Source organism: Mesocricetus auratus, unplaced genomic scaffold (assembly GCF_017639785.1).
Source record: "Mesocricetus auratus isolate SY011 unplaced genomic scaffold, BCM_Maur_2.0 Super-Scaffold_100066, whole genome shotgun sequence".
Classification (NCBI taxonomy): Eukaryota; Metazoa; Chordata; class Mammalia; order Rodentia; family Cricetidae; genus Mesocricetus; species Mesocricetus auratus.
In genome coordinates, this window is record NW_024429235.1 from 7,209 (window position 1) to 29,065 (window position 21,857).

The 21,857-nt window shown below is 38.1% G+C and overlaps 1 protein-coding gene across 1 annotated transcript; it reads right to left on the minus strand.

The window, feature by feature from the left end:
• Positions 1 to 20,176: 20,176 nt before the first annotated feature.
• LOC121136325 (MLV-related proviral Env polyprotein-like) lies at positions 20,177 to 21,747 on the minus strand (the record flags this gene model as incomplete). The annotated part of the gene is made up of 1 exon (XM_040736658.1): positions 20,177 to 21,747. A coding segment is annotated over exon 1 (1,571 nt), but the record flags the coding sequence as incomplete, so codon positions are not given.
• Between the last annotated feature and the right edge of the window lie 110 nt (positions 21,748 to 21,857).

Genomic DNA, 21,857 nt, shown 5'->3' on the forward strand with positions numbered 1-21,857 from the left:
CAGGTTTATCTTCACTCTTGCCATTTTTAAAAATTGTCTGCCTAGTGTGTTATAAATGCAGTTTACTAAATTCTATTGTGTGATTTGGGGAGGGGGAACACAGCTAAAGCCTAGATTCTTGGTGAAGCACTATGCAGTGCCTGTCACTCCCCATACTCCTGTCATTCTGCTTTCCCCAACACACACAGCGCACACATGCACACGTGCATGCATACGTATCCTGCCCCACACTTAGGAGGTGAGGAGGGAAGACTGCTGCATTCTCTGTTCCTCCGTGACCCTTTCAGCACTTTTCATCTCTCAGAGCCTCCTTCCCTAAGTTAAAAAGCATTAGAGGGTGGCTTTCCATCCACAAGTATACACTGCTGCAAAGCCAAAGGCACACCGCATAATCGACTTCATGGCAACCTTCCTTCACATCAAAGTGCTTTCCAAGTGTCTACGCTTATAAAATGTTATTTGTATAAGGCTGGTGATTGAAGTGAGTTATATTCTCATCCTCTTTTCATGTTTTTATTTTGAGACAGGATCTTGTTATTAACGTTTCCAGGCTTTCTCTAAACTCAGCTCTTTACCCTAAGTAGCCCTTGAACTTATCCATTTGCATGAGCCTCCAAAATAGTTGCTACTACAGTCCTGCACTCCCAGACCATATTTTTGTTTCTTTAGCTGTGTAGAGCTTGCAGAGTGAAATGTCCATCACAAATGATCCTATATGTAGGTGCATTCATGTACTAATGTGTACACACGTGTTTTACAGCTTTCGCTCATTTTAATGAACTAAAACTGATCACATACTTAGGCCTTTTGAAACAGACTTATGTGGGAAGTAAGAGTACCATTTTTATTTTTTGGTAGACAGTTGTATAAAGGTGTACACGTAGGGGTTCATCCAGCATAACAGTAAATGAATACAGAACTCTCTTAAGCATGCCTCCTTGTGGCTTGTTGACTTCCTCAGCAATGGTAACTTTGTCATGTCGTTTTTTATGTTATTATGTTATTATTGCTTAGCATGACACCATACAAATGGCCTTCTGAGTACATAGTATTATTTCAGCTCAGAAATAATATCTTGTGTTCTCAATTTGGTCTCCTCAGGTTGCAAGTAACAGACTCACTCTAGCTCCAGATAGAGATTTATTAAAATAACTGAGTAGGCCCTATGGTCAGGACATGAAACACTTTATAGTCAGAGCTATAGATGCTGGAATTGGGAAACAAAAATACCAGGCTGTGTTCTGGATATTTTGCAACTGGAGTTGCCAAGTTATGGCCTCTTTTCTTTTTCAGTATGCCCTAGTTATCTTGACCGATGCCTACTTAAGAAAATGTCAAGCACTCTAGGTCTTCCTATATTCTGATACTCCTCAGTACTCTTGAGTTATGATCATCCTGAATGCCCATCTTGAGTTTCCAAAAGGTAGATTTCATTGCTTCAGTTAGTCTTGTTTTTGCCTGTCACTGCAAGTTTTAGTAGCCTGGCCATGGCTACCCTGGATATTCATTGTCTTTATATTACATGTTTTGTCTGCACTTCCCCAGTCAGCTATGTTTATGAGGGTTGGAGGATCTACTGTTTTGGAAAACTAGAAAATTCCACTTAGGATGGATTTGGATTTGGAAGGCTAATAATGTATATTGTATTATATTTCTTTGTAACTTAAAGGGGTTTATAAAAATTGGCATATCAGTTCTAGAAATTTCTTTCTAAGGGAGTACATGGTTCAGTATGATATTTGTAAACACCATAGGTGACAAGGGTCAAAAAAGTGCAGAAGGTGAAGGTGTGAATAACCCATCAGTCTTATCCTCAGATACTTGCAGAGTAGGTCCCTAATCAGGTGTGGCTCAGTGAGCAAGCGCATATACATTAGGTGGGGCTAATGCATTTTTGTTTGTTCTTTGTTTAGGTTTGTCCAGACAGGATCTCATGTAACCTGAGACTGGCCTCAACTTGGTATAACCAAAGATAATCTTGAACTACTGATCCCATTCACTTTCTAAGTACTGGGACTCCAGGTGTATTCTACCACTCCCAGCTCTGACTCTTTGGCTCATATGGGATTATTCAGAACAAATTCGTTTTGAATTTGTAAAATTTTTATTATTATTTCATTTTATGTTTATGGGTGTTTGTCTACACATATGCCACATGGGTGCCTGGTGCCCTCAGAGGTCTGAAGAAGATGTTGGAACTCCTGGAAATGGAAGTAAAGACGGTGGGTGATGAGCTGCTTTGTGGGTGTTGCAAATTGGACCTGGCTCCTCTGGAAGAGCAGCCAGAGCTCTTTATTGATGAGACATCTCTCCAGTCCAAGATTAATTTAAAAGGAAACAGCTACTTAGAGTATGCTAACAGGAGATAATATTGTTCTGTTACCAAGTATCTCCAACTGAAAACAACTGATAAAATGGTGCATTGTTAGGAATGCAATACTTGGAGGTTTTAGGTGTCTTTGGTTTGGCAAGGAAGTTTGAAAAAAAGCTGCTTATGTTGTTTTGATTACACTTATGTTATTACCACATGGAAATGATGGTGTGGTTTTTTCTTAAAAATAAAAATAATAAAATAATCTTGAGCCATTTATGTGTACTTTGTTCTGACAGGAATCTTAAACTTGAATTTGTAAGATTTTTCTTTATTCTGTTAGACTTACAGTTATTGACTGTTATGTGTTAATTTAACAATTTTCAGTACTCACATTCTAGCTCCTTATGTTTCAAATGAGTGATCCTATGGATTAAGTATAAAATCTGACAGTTGATGGAAGAGTTATATGATAGATTTGGAGTACAGAATTATTAGCTTCATAAGCTTTTAAATTTTTCTATGTGATATTTATGAAAACCGATTCATGGCTAAAGATGGATCTGCTGGAAATACTCTATTTTCATTGCAAGCATAAATTAGATAAGTACTGTAAAGAGCTACACTCCCAGCCCTTAATCAGATGTTTAATACTTATATATTTTGTCCAAAGCATTTAAGTATCCTGTGTGAATTTATGCATATTGATATAATTTTTATTAATAATAAAATTAATAGAATAATATTAATGATATTGCAACTTTTAAGATTTTCAAGAATAATAAATTGGTTCTTAATTATATCATTGATCCAGGACAGTGTATATTGAAACTAAAATATTCTTTTTTATATATATTTTATTTTCCAGTTTAAATTTAGATAAGAAACGAGGTTGCTTCACAAGTCAGTTCCAGGTCCCTCTCCCATTCCCTCCCCTCCTCCTGTGCCCTCCCCCCCAACCCCACCGTTATCCCCTCATTCCCCCAGGGAGGGTGAGGCCCAGGCCCTCCATGGGGGTGTCCATAGTCTGTCATTTTATATAGGGCAGGGCCTAGACCCTTCCCCAAGAGTTCAGGGTGAGAGTGCAACTCACATTGTTCTATTGGAGTCCAAAGTCTGTGTGTATACTTGGGATGGGTACTGATCTGCTGCCCAAGGCTCAATAGATTCCCTAGGCCTCCTCACTGACACCCAGATTCAGGGGGTCTTGATCAGTCCCATGCTGGCTTCCCAGGCTGATGCCTGGGATTCAAGAGTTAACCTTTGTCTGGTCAGCCATTTCTGGGGGTTAAACCAGCCCAGCCTTAATCCCTTTGATCATCAGTCCTCCTCTGTCACTGGCTTTCTTGAGTTCAGCTCAGTACTTAACCAACTGAATCTGCCTCTTCTTCGATCAGCCACTAAATGAAGTTTCTGTTTCCCAGACTCTCTGGCCATAGGATTATAGGCTGGTACTCCCCAGATCTATGTCTAAAATCCATATATGAGAGAGTACATGCCATGCTTCTCTTTTTGTGACTGTGTTACCTCACTCAGGATGGTTTCTTCTAGTGTCATCCATTTGCCTGCGAATCTCATGATTCCATTATTTTTTCTGCTGAATAGTACTCCATTGTGTAGATGTACCACATTTTCTCTATCCACTCTTCGGGTGAGGGACATCTAGGTTGCTTCCAAGTTCTGGCTATTACAAATAAAGGTGGTACGAACATAGTGGAACAGACATCTTTGTTGTATGAATGGGCATCTTTTGGATATATGCCTAAGAGTGGAGTTGCTGGGTCTTGTGGTAGGTTTATTCCCATTTTTCTGAGGAATCTCCATACTGATTTCCAAAGTGGCTGAACCAGTTGGCACTCCCACCAGCAATGGAGGAGTGTCCCCCTTTCACCACATCCTCTCCAGCATAAATTGTCATTGGTGTTTTTGATTTTAGCCATTCTGACAGGAGTGAGATGGTATCTCAGAGTTGTTTTGATTTGCATTTCCCGGATGGCTAAGGATGTTGAGCACTTTCTCAAGTGCCTCTCAGCCATTTTAGACTCCTCTATTGAAAACTCTCTATTTAGTTCTGCAGCCCACTTTTTAATAGGGTCCTTTGATGTTTTGGAGACTTGCTTCTTGAGTTCTTTGTAAATTTTGGAGATCAACCCTCTGTCAGATGTGGGATTAGTGAATATTTTTCCCATTCTGTGGGCTGCCTTTTTGTCTTGCTGACTGTGTCCTTTGCCTTACAGAAGCTTCTCAGTTTCAGTAGGTCCCATTTATTAATTGTTGATCTCACTGTCTGTGCTACTGGTGTTATGTTCAGGAAGCTGTCTCCTGTACCAATTCGTTCAAGGGTACCACCCACTTTCTCTTCTAAGAGGTTCAGTGTGGCTGGATTTATGTTGAGGTCTTTGATCCATTTGGACTTAAGTTTTGTGCATGGCGATAAACATGGATCGATCTGCATTCTTCTACATGCCAGTCTCCAATTATGCCAGCACCATTTGTTGAAGATGCTTTCTTTATTCCATTGTATATTTTTAGCTTCTTTGTCAAAGATCAGATGTTCGTACGTGTGTGGGTTAATACCCGGGTTTTCAATTCGATTCCATTGGTCTACCTGTCTATTTTTGTGCCAATACCAAGCTGTTTTCAGGAATATAGCTCTATAATAGAGCTTGAGGTCAGGGATGGTGATGCCTCCGGACGTTGCCTTGTTGCACAGGGTTGTTTTGGTTATCCTGGGTCTTTTGTTTTTCCATACAAAATTGATTATTGTTCTTTCAAGGTCTGTGAAGAATTGTGCTGGGATTTTAATGGGGATTGCATTGAATCTGTAGATTTCTTTTGGCAGGCTTGCCATTTTTACTACATTGATCCTACCTATCCAAGAGCATGGGGGATCTTTCCATTTTCTGAGGGCTTCTTTAATTTCTTTTTTTAAAAATTCAAAGTTCTTGCGAGACAGGTCTTTCACTTGTTTGGTTAGCATTACCCCAAGGTATTTTATGTTGTTTGTGGCAATTGTAAAGGGTGATGTTTCTCTGATTTCTTTTTCAGCCCTTTTATCATCTGTATATAGTAGGGCTACTGATTTTCTTGAGTTGATCTTGTAGCTTGCCACTTTGCTGAAGGTGTTAATCAGCTGTAAGTGTTCCCTGGTAGAGTTCTATGGGTCATTGATGTAAACTATCATATCATCTACATATTAATAACAGAGTGTGTGTTTATCTTAAATATTAATCATAAATTGTGTGTTTATCTCTAAATATTAATCATACACTGTGTGTTAATCATAGGGTGTATATCAATAAATAGTTAATCACAGAGTGTATGTTTGTCTCTAAATATTAATCACAGAGTATGTGTTTATCTAAATATTAATCATAAATTGTGTGTTTATCTCTAAATATTAATCATACAGTGTGTGTTTATCTCTAAATATTAATCATAGAGTGTTTATCAATAAAAATTAATCACAGAGTGTGTGTTTGTCTCTAAATATTAATCATAGAGTATGTGTTTATCTCTAAATATTAATCATAGATTGTGTGTTTATCACTAAATACTAATCATAGAGTGTGTGTTTATCTCTAAATTATTAATCATAAGATGTGTTTATTTCTAAATATTAATCATAGAGTGTTTATCAATATAATATTAATCACAGAGTGGATGTTTATCTCTAAATATTAATCATAGAGTGTGTGTTTATCTCTAAATATTAGTCATACAGATTGTATTTAATATCTAAATATTAATCATAGAGTATGTGTTTATCTGTAAATATTAATCATAGTGTGTGTTTATTCTAAATATTAATCAGAGTGAGTGTTTATCTTACATATTAATCACAGAGTGTGTGTTTATCTCTAAATATTAATCATAGAATGTTTATCAATAAATATTAATCGAAGAGTGTATGTTTATCTCTAAATATTAATTAGATAGTTTCTGTTAATCTCTAAATATTAATCACAGTGCTTGTGTTTATCTTGAAATATTAATCATAGAATGTTTATCAATTAATATAATCACAGAGTGTGTGTTTATCTTAAATATTAATCATAGAGTTGTGAGTTTATCTTTAAATATTAATCATAGAGTGTGTTTATCTCTAAATATTAATCATAGAGTGTGTGTTTATTCTAAATATTAATTACAGAGTGTGTTTATCTCTAAATATTAATCACAGAGTGTGTGTTTATCTAAATATTAATCATAGATTGTATGTTTATCTCTAAATATTAATCATACAGTGTGTGTTAATCTCTAATATATTAATCATAGTGTGTTTATCATTAAATATTAATCACAGAGTGTATGTTTATCTCTAAATATTAATCACAGAGTGTGTGTTTATCTCTAAATATTAATTATAGAGTGTGTTTATCTCTAAATATTAATCATAGAGTGAGTGTTTATCTCTAAATATTAATCATAGAGTGTGTGTTAATCTTAAATATTAATCATAGATTGTGTGTTTATCTCTAAATATTAATCATACAGTGTATTTATCTGTAAAGATTAATCACAGAGTGTGTGTTTATCTCTAAATATTAGTCATAGATTTGTGTTATCATCTACATATTAATAATAAAGTGTGTGTTTATCTGCAAATATTAATTATACAGTGTGTTTATCTCAAATATTAATCACAGAGTGTGTGTTTATCTCTATTATTAATCATAGATTGTGTGTTTATCTTTAAATATAAATCATAGAGTGTGTTTATCTGTAAATATTAATCATAGATTGTGTGTTCATCTCTAAATATTAATCATAGACTGTGTGTTTATCTAAATATTTATCATAAATTGTGTTTATCATTAATCATCGAGTGTGTGTTTATCTCTAAATATTAATCATAGTGTATTATCTAATATATTAATGCATAGAGTGTATGTTTATCTTAATATTAATCATAGAGTGTGTTTATTTCTAAATATTAATCATAGAGTGTTTATCAATAAATATTAATCACAGAGTGTGTGTTTATCTCTAAATATTAATCATAAAGTGAGTGTTTATCTCTAAATATTAATCATAGATGTGTTTATCTAAATATTAATCATAAATTGTGTGTTTATCTCTAAATATTAATCATAGAGTGTGTGTTTATCTCTAAATATTAATCATAGAATGTGTGTTTATCTAAATATTAATCATAAATTGTGTGTTTATCTCAAAATATTAATCATAGAGAGTATGTTTATCTCTAAATATTAATCATGGAATGTGTGTTTATCTAAATATTAATCATATGATCTGTGTTTATCTCAAAATATTAATCATATATTGTGTGTTTATCTCTAAATATTAATCACTGAGTGTGTGTTTATCTAAATATTAATCATAAATTGTGTGTTTATCTCTAAATATTAATCATAGAGTGTGTTTATCACTAAATATTAATCATAGAGTTGTGTCTATTCTAAATATTAATCATAGAGTGTGTTTTTATCTCTAAATATTAATTATAGAGTGTTTATCAATAAAAATAAATCATAGAGTGTGTGTTTATCTGTAAATATTAATCATAGAGGAGTGTTTATCTCTAAATATTAATCATAGAGTGTGTGTTTATCTATAAATATTAATCATAGAGTGTGTGTTTATCTAAATATTAATCATAGAGTGTGTGTTTATCTTTAAATATTAATCATAGAGTGTGTGTTTATCTCTAAATATTAATCATAGAGTATGTGTTTATCTAAATATTAATCATAGAGTGTGTTTATCTCTAAATATTAATCATAGAGTGTATGTTTATCTTCTAAATATTAATCATAGAGTGTGTGTTTATCTCTAATATTAATCACAGTGTCAGTGTTTATCTCTCAATATTAATCATACAGTTGTATTTATCTCTAAATATTAATCATACAGTGTGTTTATCTGTAAGATTAATCATAGAATGTGGGTTTATCTCTAAATATTAATCATGGAGTGTCGCGTCTGCTTCTCAGCCTGTGTCCGAGAATGTGCAGAGGGTGTCGGGGATTGACAACCCAGAGACTCGTTCAACGATATAAAGAAAACTTTAAACAGGCTCCAAAAGGTTCAAGAAAACTTCCTAAGAAAGGCTCCCACCATAGAAGCTTCTGCTCTCTCCTCTCTCCTGGCTGGTTCTGCTCTGACCCAGAGGTGCATGTGTGTGGGTTTTTAGGTGCGATTAGTCTTTGGACAAGGTCGAGGTCAGGGCGGTTTCCGTGGGAAGGCCTTTTCCAGGAACTTATTGTATCGTTTTTTGGAAACATGTTTTTACTAAATATTGTCTTACAGCTGCCTACTCCCAGGCAGAAGGGGAAGTGGGTCTCTGCTCAAGGTCTGGTGTTCCCACAATTTACCCCTTTTTATTTTCAAATGAGGCACTCCTGGCTTAGGTCAAGTAGGGTCACCCTCCCTTTCCCGTCTTTGGGGGACCTTGAACCCCTGTCTTAGGTGGGAGGGGTCTTCCCCACAGGTTGCCCGTCGTCGGAGACACCCCAACCTTAAATCATCTGTAACCAACCTTCATGGCCATCGGGATTGCCATGGGCTAAGCTAAGCAATACTTGGTTACGGATCTCTTGCCTCTGAAACAAGGCACGTTTGAGCTCGGCATAAAGCCAGAATGCCTACTGCCACTGCCACCATTTCCAGGACCCCCATTGACATAGCGCCTCTCCATCACTGTACCCATCACCAGATCTGGGCCAAAACATTCTACCAGCCTTCGTCTGTTACAAGGGTAACCTGCACGTGATTTACATTCTGTTACAAGGGTAACCCGCATGTGATTTACATTTACAATTTGATAAAATTTACAATCGTTTCAAGATCTGCTCAGGAAAGCATTTAGAAAGTGCACTTGCACATATACATTAGGTACAATCATTGATGTTACACATGTAGCATTATGAAAAATATGAACAATAGGCTTGTTGCACTATCCACAGAGCACCAATTTGTTCCTGTGATGATGTGGTTTGTTGATTTAACGTCAGCTGATTATGCGACTTGAGTCAAAGTCTCCTTTTTGTCGCATTAGGACAACTTGCATTTCTCCAGAAAAATACACTGGCCTAGGCATGATTCCAGAAACAGGAACCATCAAGTCTGATATTTCAAGTGACCATGTCCTGTTCAAATACTGAAAAGAGGCTTTTGTCACTCATCATAGTCCATACCAATGTGCAAATATTTTAAATGGGTCCTTTTTTCCCCTAAAGGGAAAACTGGCAAAATGAATTCTGTTGTTTCAAGGTGTGTCAAGGGCAGACAGTTAGTCTTTTCAGTTCTCTGTTGGCTTCGGGATGAAAACTCACAGGTCCGGAAGGTTGATGCAGCAGGTCTGTTGAGAAACTGGAAATCTCGAACCGACTGTTTTCTTTCTTTCTTGGGCTCTAGATTCGATGACATCAAGGGTCAGCAACACTGATTTAGGAGATCTCACTCAAACTGGCTTAGGTAGGCTCCCATGGTCTCAGGTCCAGTTTTTCTCTGCTCCATGCATCTCACTAAATGGTCTAACAGCTGCTGAAGCTTTATTCTTTTCCTGCAAGAAAACACAAACATGCCCTCGACCCCAAATTAGGGTCTTCTCCACTGTCTAGTGCATGGATGTCTCCATTTGGCCTGAGCAATGGTTGCTCAAGTTCCATCATGCCAGAATCTGTCTGAAGCTCACTGGCATTCACATTATAAAATTTTTAAATGAGGAGTGTATTATTTGATGAGTCATGTGGGGACTGGGGACATTATTCCCCCTTTTTATTTTCTAAAAAATTTTTTTGAACTGTTGAAGCTGGACCATAACAGTAGAAGGATTTGTCTACCCTCCTTGGTTGACTATCTAGGTAAATTGGGATTACTACTTAGATTATTTGTAGATGCCCATTAAAAAGGACATATCCATTAAATATTTCCCAAAAACTTCTGAAAATCACTCAAAGATTGTAAACTATACTGTGTCCAAATAACTTTTGAAAATTATTTGAAGTCTGTGAGCAGTCTTTCCCAATCTAACCTGTAGAGCTCTCACTAGCTGACAAGGCCTCATTTGCATCTTAAATTTTTCTGTTAAAACATTAACAGACTGGCTGGATGTTCCTTTTGGCTATATTTAAAGCAATTTAGGTAGCTTCTTAACTATTTTTGAAGGGATTTAAGTATCCTTTTAATCATATAAGCAGTTCACACTCATGCATTCACAATCACATTTCATACATACCAGTGTGGCCACACCATACATTCAGAACATACACTGCATCTTTCAGTCATCCTTTTTCCCTAGGTCATGATTAGTCTGTTGCAATGAAGCTTCCTTAATTGAAATCTATGTAAAAGAACAACTCCAGCCAATCCTTGAACTAAAAGGGTTAAAAAGTCCTGTATGTTTTTTATCATTTCTCCATTTGAGCTACAGTCATGGGGTACAGCCGTACCTGCTCCTTGTAATTCTGTAGATGCAAGGTGGAGAGGCCAGGCTTTGGCCAAAAGTTTTTAGAGATGACTCACAAAATAGAACTTAAATGTAAACAAAATTTTCCATTCCATATACCTTTGTCTTTTTCTTTTTCTTTTACTTAATACCAGTACCTCCTTTATTAACTGTTACCAATTTTCAGTTTACCCACTTTTAATCCACCCTCCAACTGAGGGCGATCTCTCAGGGTCCCCTTACTTTCCTGACCTTGGTGTCAGGGGAAGGCCTGGAGATTTAATCCAATCCACCCTCCAACCTAGGGTGATCTCTCAGGTTCCCCTTTCTTTCCTGACCTTGGTGTCAGGGGAAGGCCTGGAGATTTAATCCAATCCACCCTCCAACTGAGGGCAATCCCTCAGGTTCCCCTTTCTTTCCTGACCTTGGTGTCAGGCGAAGGCCTGGAGATTTAATCCAATCCACCCTCCAACAGAGGGTGATCTCTCAGGTTCCCCTTACTTTCCTGACCTTTGTCAGGTGAAGGCCTGGAGATTTAATCCGGTACCCCTATCTTGGTACCCCTTTGTAACACATTCGCATAGCCTTACTGGCCAGCCTTTTAGATCTCTCAGTTCCCCTTTACTTTCCTGACCTCAGTGGATCAGGCGAAAAACTGGAGATTTTTATTTTATTTCTTATTAAGCTAAAGCAGTTAGAAAGAAAGGGTCTTCTGAAGATGAAGGAATGGAAGAAACAGTTTCCTCCAAAGCTAAAGCAGTTAGAGAGAAAGGGTCTTCTGAAGATGAAGGAATGGAGGAAACTGTCTCCTCCAAAGCTAAAGCAGCTAAAAAGAAAGGCTCTTCTGAAGATGAAGGAATGGAGGAAACTGTCTCCTTCAAAGCTAAAGCAGCTAAAAAGAAAGGCTCTTCTGAAGATGAAGGAATGGAGTGTGTGTGTATCTTTTAAATATTAATAATATAGTGTGTGCTTATCTCTAAATATTATTTCAAAGTGTGTGTTTTTCTCTAATTATTAATCATAGAGGGTTTATCTCTAAATATTAATCACAGAGACTGTGTTTATTTCTAATTATTAATCATAGAGTGTTTATCTCTAAATATTAATCATAGAGTGCATGATTCTCTCTAAATATTAATCCCAGAGTGTGTGTTTATCTCTACATATTAATCATAGAGAGTGTGTTTATCTTGGAATATTAATTATAGATTTGAGTTTATCTCTAGGTATTAATCATAGATCGTGTGTTTATCTCTAAGTATTAATCAATTTAGTGTATTTATATCTATATATTAATTATAGAGCAGGTGCTTATCTCTAAATATTATTTCACAGTTGTGTCTTTATCTCTAATTATTAATCATAGAGTGTTTATCTCTAAATATTAATCATATAGTGTGTGTTTATCTCTAAGTATCAATCATAAATCGTGTGTTTATCTCTAAATATTAATCATAGAGTGTGTGTTTATCTCTACATATTAATAATATGTGTGTGTTTATCTCCTAAATATTAATCATACAGTGTGTTTTTATCTCTAAATATTAATCACAGAGTATGTGTTTATCTCTAATTATTAATCATTGAGTGTTTATCTCTAAATATTAATCATAGATCTTTTGTTTACTCTGAATTTTAATCATGGAGTGCGTGTTAATCTCTAAATTAATTCACAGAGTGAATATATCTGTACATATTAATCATAGAGAGTGTGTTTATCTTGATATATTATTTCGTTGATTGTGTGTTTATCTCTATTTATTAATCTTGGAGCGTATTTATATCTAAATATTAATCATAGAGTGTGTGTTTTCTCTAAATATTAATAATAGAGTGTGTGTTTTTCACTAAATATTAATCACAGTGTGTGTTTTATCTCTAAATAATAATCACATAGTGTATGTATTTTTCAATATTAATCATTGAGTGTGTGTTTATCTCTAAATATTAATCACAATGTGTGTATTTACCTCAAATATTAATGACAGTGTGTCTTTTTCTTCCAAATATTTATATGGAGTTTGTGGTTATTATGAATATTATACACAGAATGTGTGAATATCTAAATATTAATCACAGAGTTGTGTTTATCTCTAAATGTTAATCGTAGAGTGTTGTTTATCTCTTTTTTTATCATTTTTTATTTTAATTTTAAATAGCATGTTTTACATGTCAATCCCAGTTCCCTCTCCCTCCCCTCCTCCCGCACTTCCTTTCCCCCCACCCTCCCACCTTATTGCCAAATCCTTCCACATAGGGGATATCTAGAGTCTGTCATTTTATTCTGGGTAGGGTCCAGGCACTCCCCTGAGAGTCCAGGCTGAGAGAGGATCCCTCTTTGTGCTATAGGCACAAGAAGACTGTTTGTATATCAGGGATAGACACTGATCCACAGCTCAGGGCCCCATAGGTTGCCCAGGCCTTCTCGCTGACACTCACATTTGGGGGTTCCAGATCAGTTCCATGCTGCCCTCCCCACTGACAGATCTGGGGTCCAAGAGCTCTCCCCTGTTCAGATCAGCTGTCTCTTCTGGATTTGCCAGCCCATTCTTTGCCAATTTGCTCATCACTCCTCTCTCTCTGTCACTGGGTTCCTTGGGTTCAGTTCAGTGATTACTTGTGTGTTTGCCTCTGCTTCCATCAGTCACGGGATGAAGGCTCCCGGATGGTTATAGACATCAAGTTCATTATCAGGGATGGGCATTCGAGGTGGTCTCTCCACTATTGCTTAGCTTGCCAATTGGTGTTATCCCTTTAGATCACTCGAGGTCACTCTGGTGCCTGATCTGTATTCGATCCTATGATTCCCTCTTCCTCCTATTTTACCCCCACCCCTCAACTTCCTGTTCCCCCATGACCAACTCTCTTCCTCTTCACCCCCTCTCTTCTTCCCAGGTCCCACTTCCCCCTACCCCTCGCCGTGTTCCCCATCCATTCAGAGGATCTTGTCTCAATCCTCTTCTCTTGAGTACTATGCATATATGCATATCTTTTAGGTTCTTTCCTGTTTCCCAGACTCTATATCAGTGGAAGTGCAGACTGGCACTATCCTGATCCATGTCTAGAATCCATATATGAGTGAGTACATACCATGTTTGTCTTTTTGCGACTGGGTTACCTCACTCAGGATGGTTTCTTCCAGTGCTATCCATTTCCCTGCGAATTTCAAGATTCCATTGTTTTTTTCTGCTGAGTAATACTCCATTGTGTAAATGTACCACATTTTCTCTATCCACTCTTCAGTTGAGGGGAATCTAGGTTGCTTCCAGGTTCTGGCTATTACAAATAATGCTGCTATGAACATAGTGGAGCAGATACCGTTTTTGTATGACCTTGCCTCATTTGGATATATGCCTGAGAGTGGAATTGCTGGGTCTAGTGGTAGATTAATTCCCATTTTCCTGAGGAATCTCCATACTGATTTCCAAAGAGGCTGTATGAGTCGGCACTCCCACCAGCAGTGGAGGAGTGTTCCTCTCTCTCCACATCCTCTCCAGCATAAATTGTCTTCGGTGTTTTTGATTCTAGCCATTCTGACAGGAGAAAGATGGTATCTGAGAGTTGTTTTGATTTGCATTTCCCTGATGGCTAAGGATGTTGAGCACTTTCTTAAGTGTCTCTTGGCCATTTTAGCCTCCTCTACTGAGAACTCTCTATTTAGCTCTGTACCCCACCTTTTAATTGGATCCTTTGGTGTTTTGGAGACTTGTTTCTTGAGTTCTTTGTAAATTTTGGAGATTAGCCCTGTCAGATGTAGGGTTAGTGAATGTCTTTTCCCATTCTGTGGCCTGCCTTTTTGTCTTTATGACTGTGTCCTTTGCATTACAAAAGCTTTTTAGTTTCAGAAGGTCCCGTTTGTTAATTGTCGATCTCAGTGCCTGTGCCACTGGTGTTATGTTTAGGAAGTGGTCTCCTGTACCAACTCGTTGAAGAGTATCTCCCACTTTCTCTTCTAAAAGTTTCAGTGTGGCTGGATTTATGTTGAGATCTTTGATCCATTTGGACTTAAGTTTTGTACAAGGCGATAAACATGGATCTATCTGCAGTCTTCTGCATACCAGTACCCAGTTATGCCAGCACCATTTGTTGAAGATGCTTTCTTTTTTCCATTGTACAGTTTTAGATTCTTTGTCAAAAATCAAGTGCTCATAGGTGTGTGGGTTAAAATTAGGGCTTTCGATTCGGTTCCATTGGTCTACCTGCCTATTTTTGTGCCAGTACCAAGCTGTTTCAGGACTATAGCTCTTTAATAGAGCTTGAAGTCAGGTATGGTGATGCCTCCTGAAGTTCCTTTATTGTATAGGGTTGTTTTGGCTATCCTGGGCCTTTTGTTTTTCCATATAAAGTTGATTAATGTTCTTTCCAGGTCCTTGAAGAATTGTGATGGAATTTTGATAGGGATTGCATTGAATCTATAGACTGCTTTTGGCAAGATTGCCATTTTTATTATGTTGATCCTACCAATCTAAGAGCATGGGAGATCTTTCCATTTTCTGGTATCTTTTTGATTTCTTTCTTTAAAGACACAAAGTTCTTGATATACAGGTCTTTCACTTCCTTGGTTAACATTATCCCCAGATATTTGATGCTGTTTTTGGCTATTGTAAAAGGAGCTGTTTCTCTGATTTCTTTCTCAGTCACTTCCTCATCTGTATATAATAGGGCCACTGATTTTTTTGAGTTTACCTTGTATCCTGCCACATTGTTGAAGGTGTTTATCAGTTCTAGGAGTAACCTTGCGAAGTTTTTTGGGTCACGTAAGTAAACTATCATATCATCTGCAAATAGAGAAAGTTTGACTTCTTCTTTTCCTATTTGTATCCCCTTTACCTCCTTTTGTTGTCTTATTGCTGTAGCTAGAACTTCAAGTACAATACTGAAGAGATAAGTAGAGACTGGACAGCCTTGTCTTGTTCCTGATTTTAGAGGAATTGCTTTGAGTTTCTCTCCATTTAGTTTCATGTTAGCTGTTGGTTTACTGTATATTGCTTTTATTATATTCAGGTACGTTCCTGTTATCCCTGATCTGTCTAGGACCTTTATCATGAAGGGGTGCTGGATTTTGTCAAAGGCTTTTTCAGCATCTAGTGAGATGATCATGTGGTTTTTCTTTCGCAGATTGTTAATATGGTGGATTACATTGATAGATTTTTTAATGTTGAACCATCCCTGCATTCCTGGAATGAAGCCTACTTGATCATGGTGGATGATTTTTCTGATGTGTTCTTGAATCCGGTTTGCGAGTATTTTATTGAGTATTTTTGCATCAATGTTCATGAGGGACATTGGTCTATAGATCTTTTTCTTAGTTGTGTCTTTGTGTGGCTTGGGTATCAAGGTAATTGTAGCCTCATAGAAAGAGTTTGGCAGTGAGACTCCTGCTCACTGAGCAATAGAAACACCAACATGACTCCACCAGAATCTAGGGATCCAACACCATCAAGACCCAAAAAGCACTACATAGACGAGGAAGTGGAGACAGACCTTAAAAATTATTTCATGAAGATGATAGAGACCCTCAAAGAAGAAACGAGTAAATCCCTTAAAGAAACAGAAAATAAACAAACAAAAAAATCCATGAAATGGGGCAAACCTATATCCAAGGAAAATAACTACATTCACAAAGACACAGGCAATATATAATCCCATTTTACAAAACAACATAAGAAAAAGGGAGGAGAAACTACACAAAATAACTTCACTAACAATAAATCAAACACAAACAGGGATCATCAATCAATGGTCATTAATATCCCTCAATGTCAATGGCCTCAACTTGCCTATAAAAAGACACAGACTAGCAAAATGGATACGAAGAAAGAACCCTTCCTTCTGCTGCATATAAGAAACACATCTCAACATCAAAGACAGACGTTATCTCAGAGTAAAGTGTTGGGAAAAGATCTTCCAATCAAACGGTCCCAAGAAACAAGCTGGTGTAGCAATCCTAATATCTAACAAATTAGAGTTCAAATTAAAATCAATCAAAAGAGATGAAGAAGGACACTTCATATTCATCAAAGGAAAAGTACATCAAGATGAAGTCTCAATTTTAAACATCTACGCCCCAAATACAAAGGCACCTACATTCGTGAAAGAAGCATTACTAAAGCTCAAAATGCCACTGAGTTTTTTGAGTTTATCTTGTATCCTGCCACTTTGGAGAAGGTGTTTATCAGCACTAGGAGTAACCTTGCAGAGTTTTTCGGGTCACTTATGTAAACGATCATATCATCTGCAAATAGTGAAAGTTTGACTTCTTCTTTTCCTATTTGTATCCACTTTATCTCCTTTTGTTGTCTTATTGCTGTAGCTAGAACTTCAAGTACAATATTGAAGAGATATGAAGAGAGTGGACAGCCTTGTCTTGTTCCTGATTTTAGAGGAATTGCTTTGAGTTTCTCTCCATTTAGTTTGATGTTAGCTGTTGGTTTACTGTATATTGCTTTTATTATATTCAGGTACGTTCCTGTTATCCCTGATCTCTCTAGGACCTTTATCATGAAGGGGTGCTGGATTTTGTCAAAGGATTTTTCAGCATCTAGTGAGATGATCATGTGGTTTTTCTTTCGCAGTTTGTTAATATGGTGGATTACATTGATAGATTTTCTAATGTTGAACCATCCCTGCATTCCTGGGATGAAGCCTACTTGATCATGGTAGATGATTTTTCTGATGTGTTCTTGAATCCGGTTCGCGAGTATTTTATTGAGTATTTTTGCATCGATGTTCATGAGGGAAATTGGTCTATAGTTCTCTTTCTTAGTTGTGTCTTTGTGTAGCTTGGGTATCAAGTAATTGTAGCCTCATAGAAAGAGTTTGGCAGTGAGCATCCTGCTTCTGTGGTGTGGAATACTTTGAGGAGTATTGGAGTTATCTCTTCTTTGAATTTGTGGTAGAATTTTGCACTGAAGCCATCTGGGCCTGAGCATTTTTTTTGTTTGGGAGACTGTTGATGACTGCTTCTATTTCATTAGGGGTTATAGGTCTGTTTAGATTGTTTATCTGCTCATGATTAATTTTGGCAAGTGATATCTATCCAGGAAATTGTCCATTTCCTTTAAATTTTCAAATTTTGTGGAGTACAGATTTTCAAAGTATGCCCTGGTGATTCTCTGGATTTCCTCAGAGTCCGTTGTTATGTCCCCTTTTTCATTTCTGGTTTTGTTAATTAGCATGCTCTCTCTCTGTCTTTTGGTTAGTTTGGGCAGAGGTTTGTCTATTATGTAGATTTTCTCGAACCAAGTCTTTGTTTCATTGATTCTTCTCAATGTTCTCCTGGTATCTACTTGATTAATTTTACCCCTCAATTTGATTATTTCCTGGAGTCTGCTCCTCCTGGGTGAGTTTGCTTCTTTTTGTTCTAGAACGTTCAGCTGTGCTATTAATTCTCTAGTATGACTGTTCTCCAGTTTCTTCATGTGGGCACTTAGTGCTATGAACTTTCCTCTTAGCACTGCTTTCAAAGTGTCCCATAGGTTTGTGTATGTTGTGTCTTCATACTCATTGAATTCCAGGAAGAATTTAATTTCATTTTTTTCTTTCTTCCTTTACCCAGAGATGGTGCAATTGAGCATTGTCCAATTTCCATGAGTTTGTGGGGTTTCTGCGAATTGTGTTATTGTTGAATTCTAGTTTTAAAGCATGGTGGTCTGAGAGGATACAGGGTGTTATTCCAATATTTTTGTATGTGTGGAGATTTTCTATGTTTCCTATTATGTGGTCAATTTTAGAAAAGGTTCCATGTGGCGCTGAGAAGAAGGTATATCCCTTTGTGTTTGGGTGGAATGTTCTATGGATGTCTGTTAAACCCAGTTTGGTCATAACTTCTATTAAGTCCTTTGTTTCTTTGTTAAGTTTCTCTCTGGCGGTCCTGTCTAGTGGTGAGTGCGGAGTGTTGAAGTCTCCCACTATTAGTGTGGGCAATTTTATGTGCAATTTGAGTTTTAGTAATGTTTCTTTCACAAATGTATGTGCCTTTGTATTTGGGGCATAGATGTTTAAAATTGAGACTTCATCTTGATGGACTTTTCCTTTGATGAATATGAAATGTCCTTCTTCATCTCTTTTGATTGATTTTAATTTGAAGTCTAGTTTGTTAGATATTAGGATTGCTACAGCTGCTTGTTTCTTGGGTCCGTTTGATTGGAAAATCTTTTCCCAACCCTTTACCCTAAGATACCATCTGTATTTGATATTGAGATGTGTTTCTTGTATGCAGCAGAAGGATGGGATCTGCCTTTGTATCCATTCTGCTAGTCTGTGTCTTTTTATAGGCAAGTTGAGGCCATTGACATTGAGGGATATCAATGACCATTGATTGATGATTCTTGTTTGTGCTTGATTTAATGGTGGTGAAGCTATTTTGTGTAGTTTCTCCTCCCTTTTTCTTTTGGTGTTATGTCAAGTGGGATTATATATTGCCTGTGTCTTTGTGAGTGTAGTTATAATCATTGGATCTAAGTTTTCCTTCTAGCACTTTCTGTAGAGCTGGATTCATGGACACATATTGTTTAAATCTGGCTTTGTCATGGAATATTTTGTTTTCTCCATCTATGGTAATTGAAAGCTTTGCTGGATATAGTAGTCTGGGCTGGCATCCTTGTTCCCTTAGCGTTTGTAGGACATCTGTCCAGGATCTTCTGGCTCTCATCGTTTTGATTGAGAAGTCAGGTGTAATTCGGATAGGTCTGCCTTTATATGTTACTGTAAGACCTCGGCATCAAAGCGCCGGGCACCGGACCGAATCCTCTGCCCAAGGACGGGGCCAGACCACTGGATGCAAATGCAAGAGGCAATTTATTGGGTACACAGGCGCCTGCGGATGCTACTGCAACTTGGGTGCAGAGCATACCGGGCTTGTAGGGAGTACACTATTTATGGAGTTTTAATGGTTACATAAGTATCAGCATAGCAACAGGTATTTCATTGGCTACTTAAGCATGGGCTGAGATCATCTGGGGGGGGCAGGGGTAGTTGCCAAGGACTAGGTTTCCTAGTATTGTCATATGAATGTTCCCAGCACGCTTCAGCAATTAGTATCCGGGTCTCATGATTGCTATAGTGATTAGAGACATCCTGTTTTGAGGGTGAGACACCTGTCTGGGTTTTTCCACTAGGCAATGGCTTGGCTTTGTTTTTCTTATTCCTAGGGGGGCTCTGGGTAGGGGTCTTTCATTCCCCCCTTTTTCTTGTGCATAGGTAGAATCTTTTACCTATTGTCCAGCCCTCTTTACTTAAGGTTTCCTTATGGTTCTGTCTGTTTGAGGGCATGGTTTTGTTGAGTTAAGATTAAGGCTTGAATTATTGTTAATCTATCTTTTATAAATTGAACTAGTTTGTTGAGACTGCAGGGCCCAAAGTTTAACATAAATATGAAAATAATTAGGGGGCCCATAAGAGTAGAGACTAATGTAGCGAACCAGAGGGATTTGTTAAACCAATCCTCATACCAGTATTGTTGAGATTCAGAATTCTTTCGACGGACAGTCAGCCTCTCCTTGAGTTTATCCAAAGTTTCAGTTACTACCCCAGTTTTGTCTGCGTAGAAACAACATTCTTCTTTGAGGGCAGCACATAAGCCTCCTTGTCTAAGAAATAGGAGGTCTAGTCCTCTCCTATTCTGTAGGACCAATTCAGATAATGAAACCAAAGAGTCCTTGAGGGCTCTAACTGATTTTTCTAAGGCCTGTAGATCCTCATTCATGGCTGCCTGGAGCTGTGTATTTTGATTGCTCCGAAGTAAGGCAGTGGTCCCGGTCCCTATACCAGCCGCTATTCCCCCCACTCCCAGGAGAAGAGCTAATGTTATTGAAACAGGTTCCCTTCTGAATCGATAACGATTCTCAAAGTATCCTAGCACAGTCTCTGAGGAGTGGTAGGTAATGTGGGGCCATAGCTGGACAAGTACACAATAATCAGCTGTGATGTTAAGAACCAATACTGAGACGCAAGGAGTTAGTCCTGTATTGCAGGCCCAATAAGTCCCGTTAGGGCTGGTCAGGTATGAGTTGCTGGGAGGTACTGAGACTGTATGGTTACATAGTTTTTGAGACGATCTGGGAACATTTCCAAGACATAGTCCTCGCCCAGTCACCTGGGGCAGAGTTAGTTTATGATTAAGTGTTTCGCTGCATCGGGAAGGGGGAGATGTATAGCTGATAAGGTCAGAGTCCAATGCCAAGCCCTCATAATAAGGGGGAGCCGCTGTCAAGCAGAGCCAACAATCCTCCACCTTATCAGGATGGGTTTCGTTTAACGCTTGGTGGGCTCCTCTGATTAAGTTCAATAGTCTACTGGCAGAACTGAACTTTGGTCTAGGGGGTAGAGTGGCATTACTATGCCCGGTAGCATGGGTAGGTAGGGTGGTGACAGATGGCAAGGGGTTTGGCTTGGGTCTAGGGAGGTTCTGGGATGGCCTATCCGGTTGGTCGAGTAGCACAGAGTTTGGCCCAATAGAGGCCATAGCTGTGGGAGAAATGGTTCTGGAGATTAGGAAGGTGGCTGCGGGATCCATTCCAGTATGATACAGCCGTAGCCCCCAGGCCTTGGGGGCATCCCATGCTGACCGTTTAGCAGCCTCAGTAAAAGTGGTAATTAGGGGGTTGCATCTTCCTCCAGGGGTGCTGCCCTGGAGTTTGGAACTTGAATCATGGCATGGTCCACAATCCTGCCCCCCACAAGTCCAGGGGCCATCTCCATTATACCCCGGGATAGTTCCTCGTTGGAGGGTGATTAAGTCCCAGGAAGAAGTGGGTTTCCAATAGGTGGTCCCGGTGGTCTCACATCCCCATTCAGCACAATACCCATCTCCCGATCCACCACATCTATGTTGGAGCTCTTTATCACGGTTATGTCCTGGGCAAACATGTATGTCAAGTTTGCGTGTGGATATGCGCTGGCCCGTGTGTTGACAGCCATAGCCGGGGAAGAGTGCTTGTTCTGAGTGATCCCATCGCTTACCCACTAGGTCGCGAAGATCTACATGCAAAGGGGGAAAGGTTGCATTTATAACACCCCACATCGTAGTGGAGCTAGCGACTGCCCCGGTGTCCTGATTGATAATCTTCCAAGTTATTTTATATATGGCATGGGGGCTCTCTAGTGTATCACCAGCTAGCAGTAATAAAATCA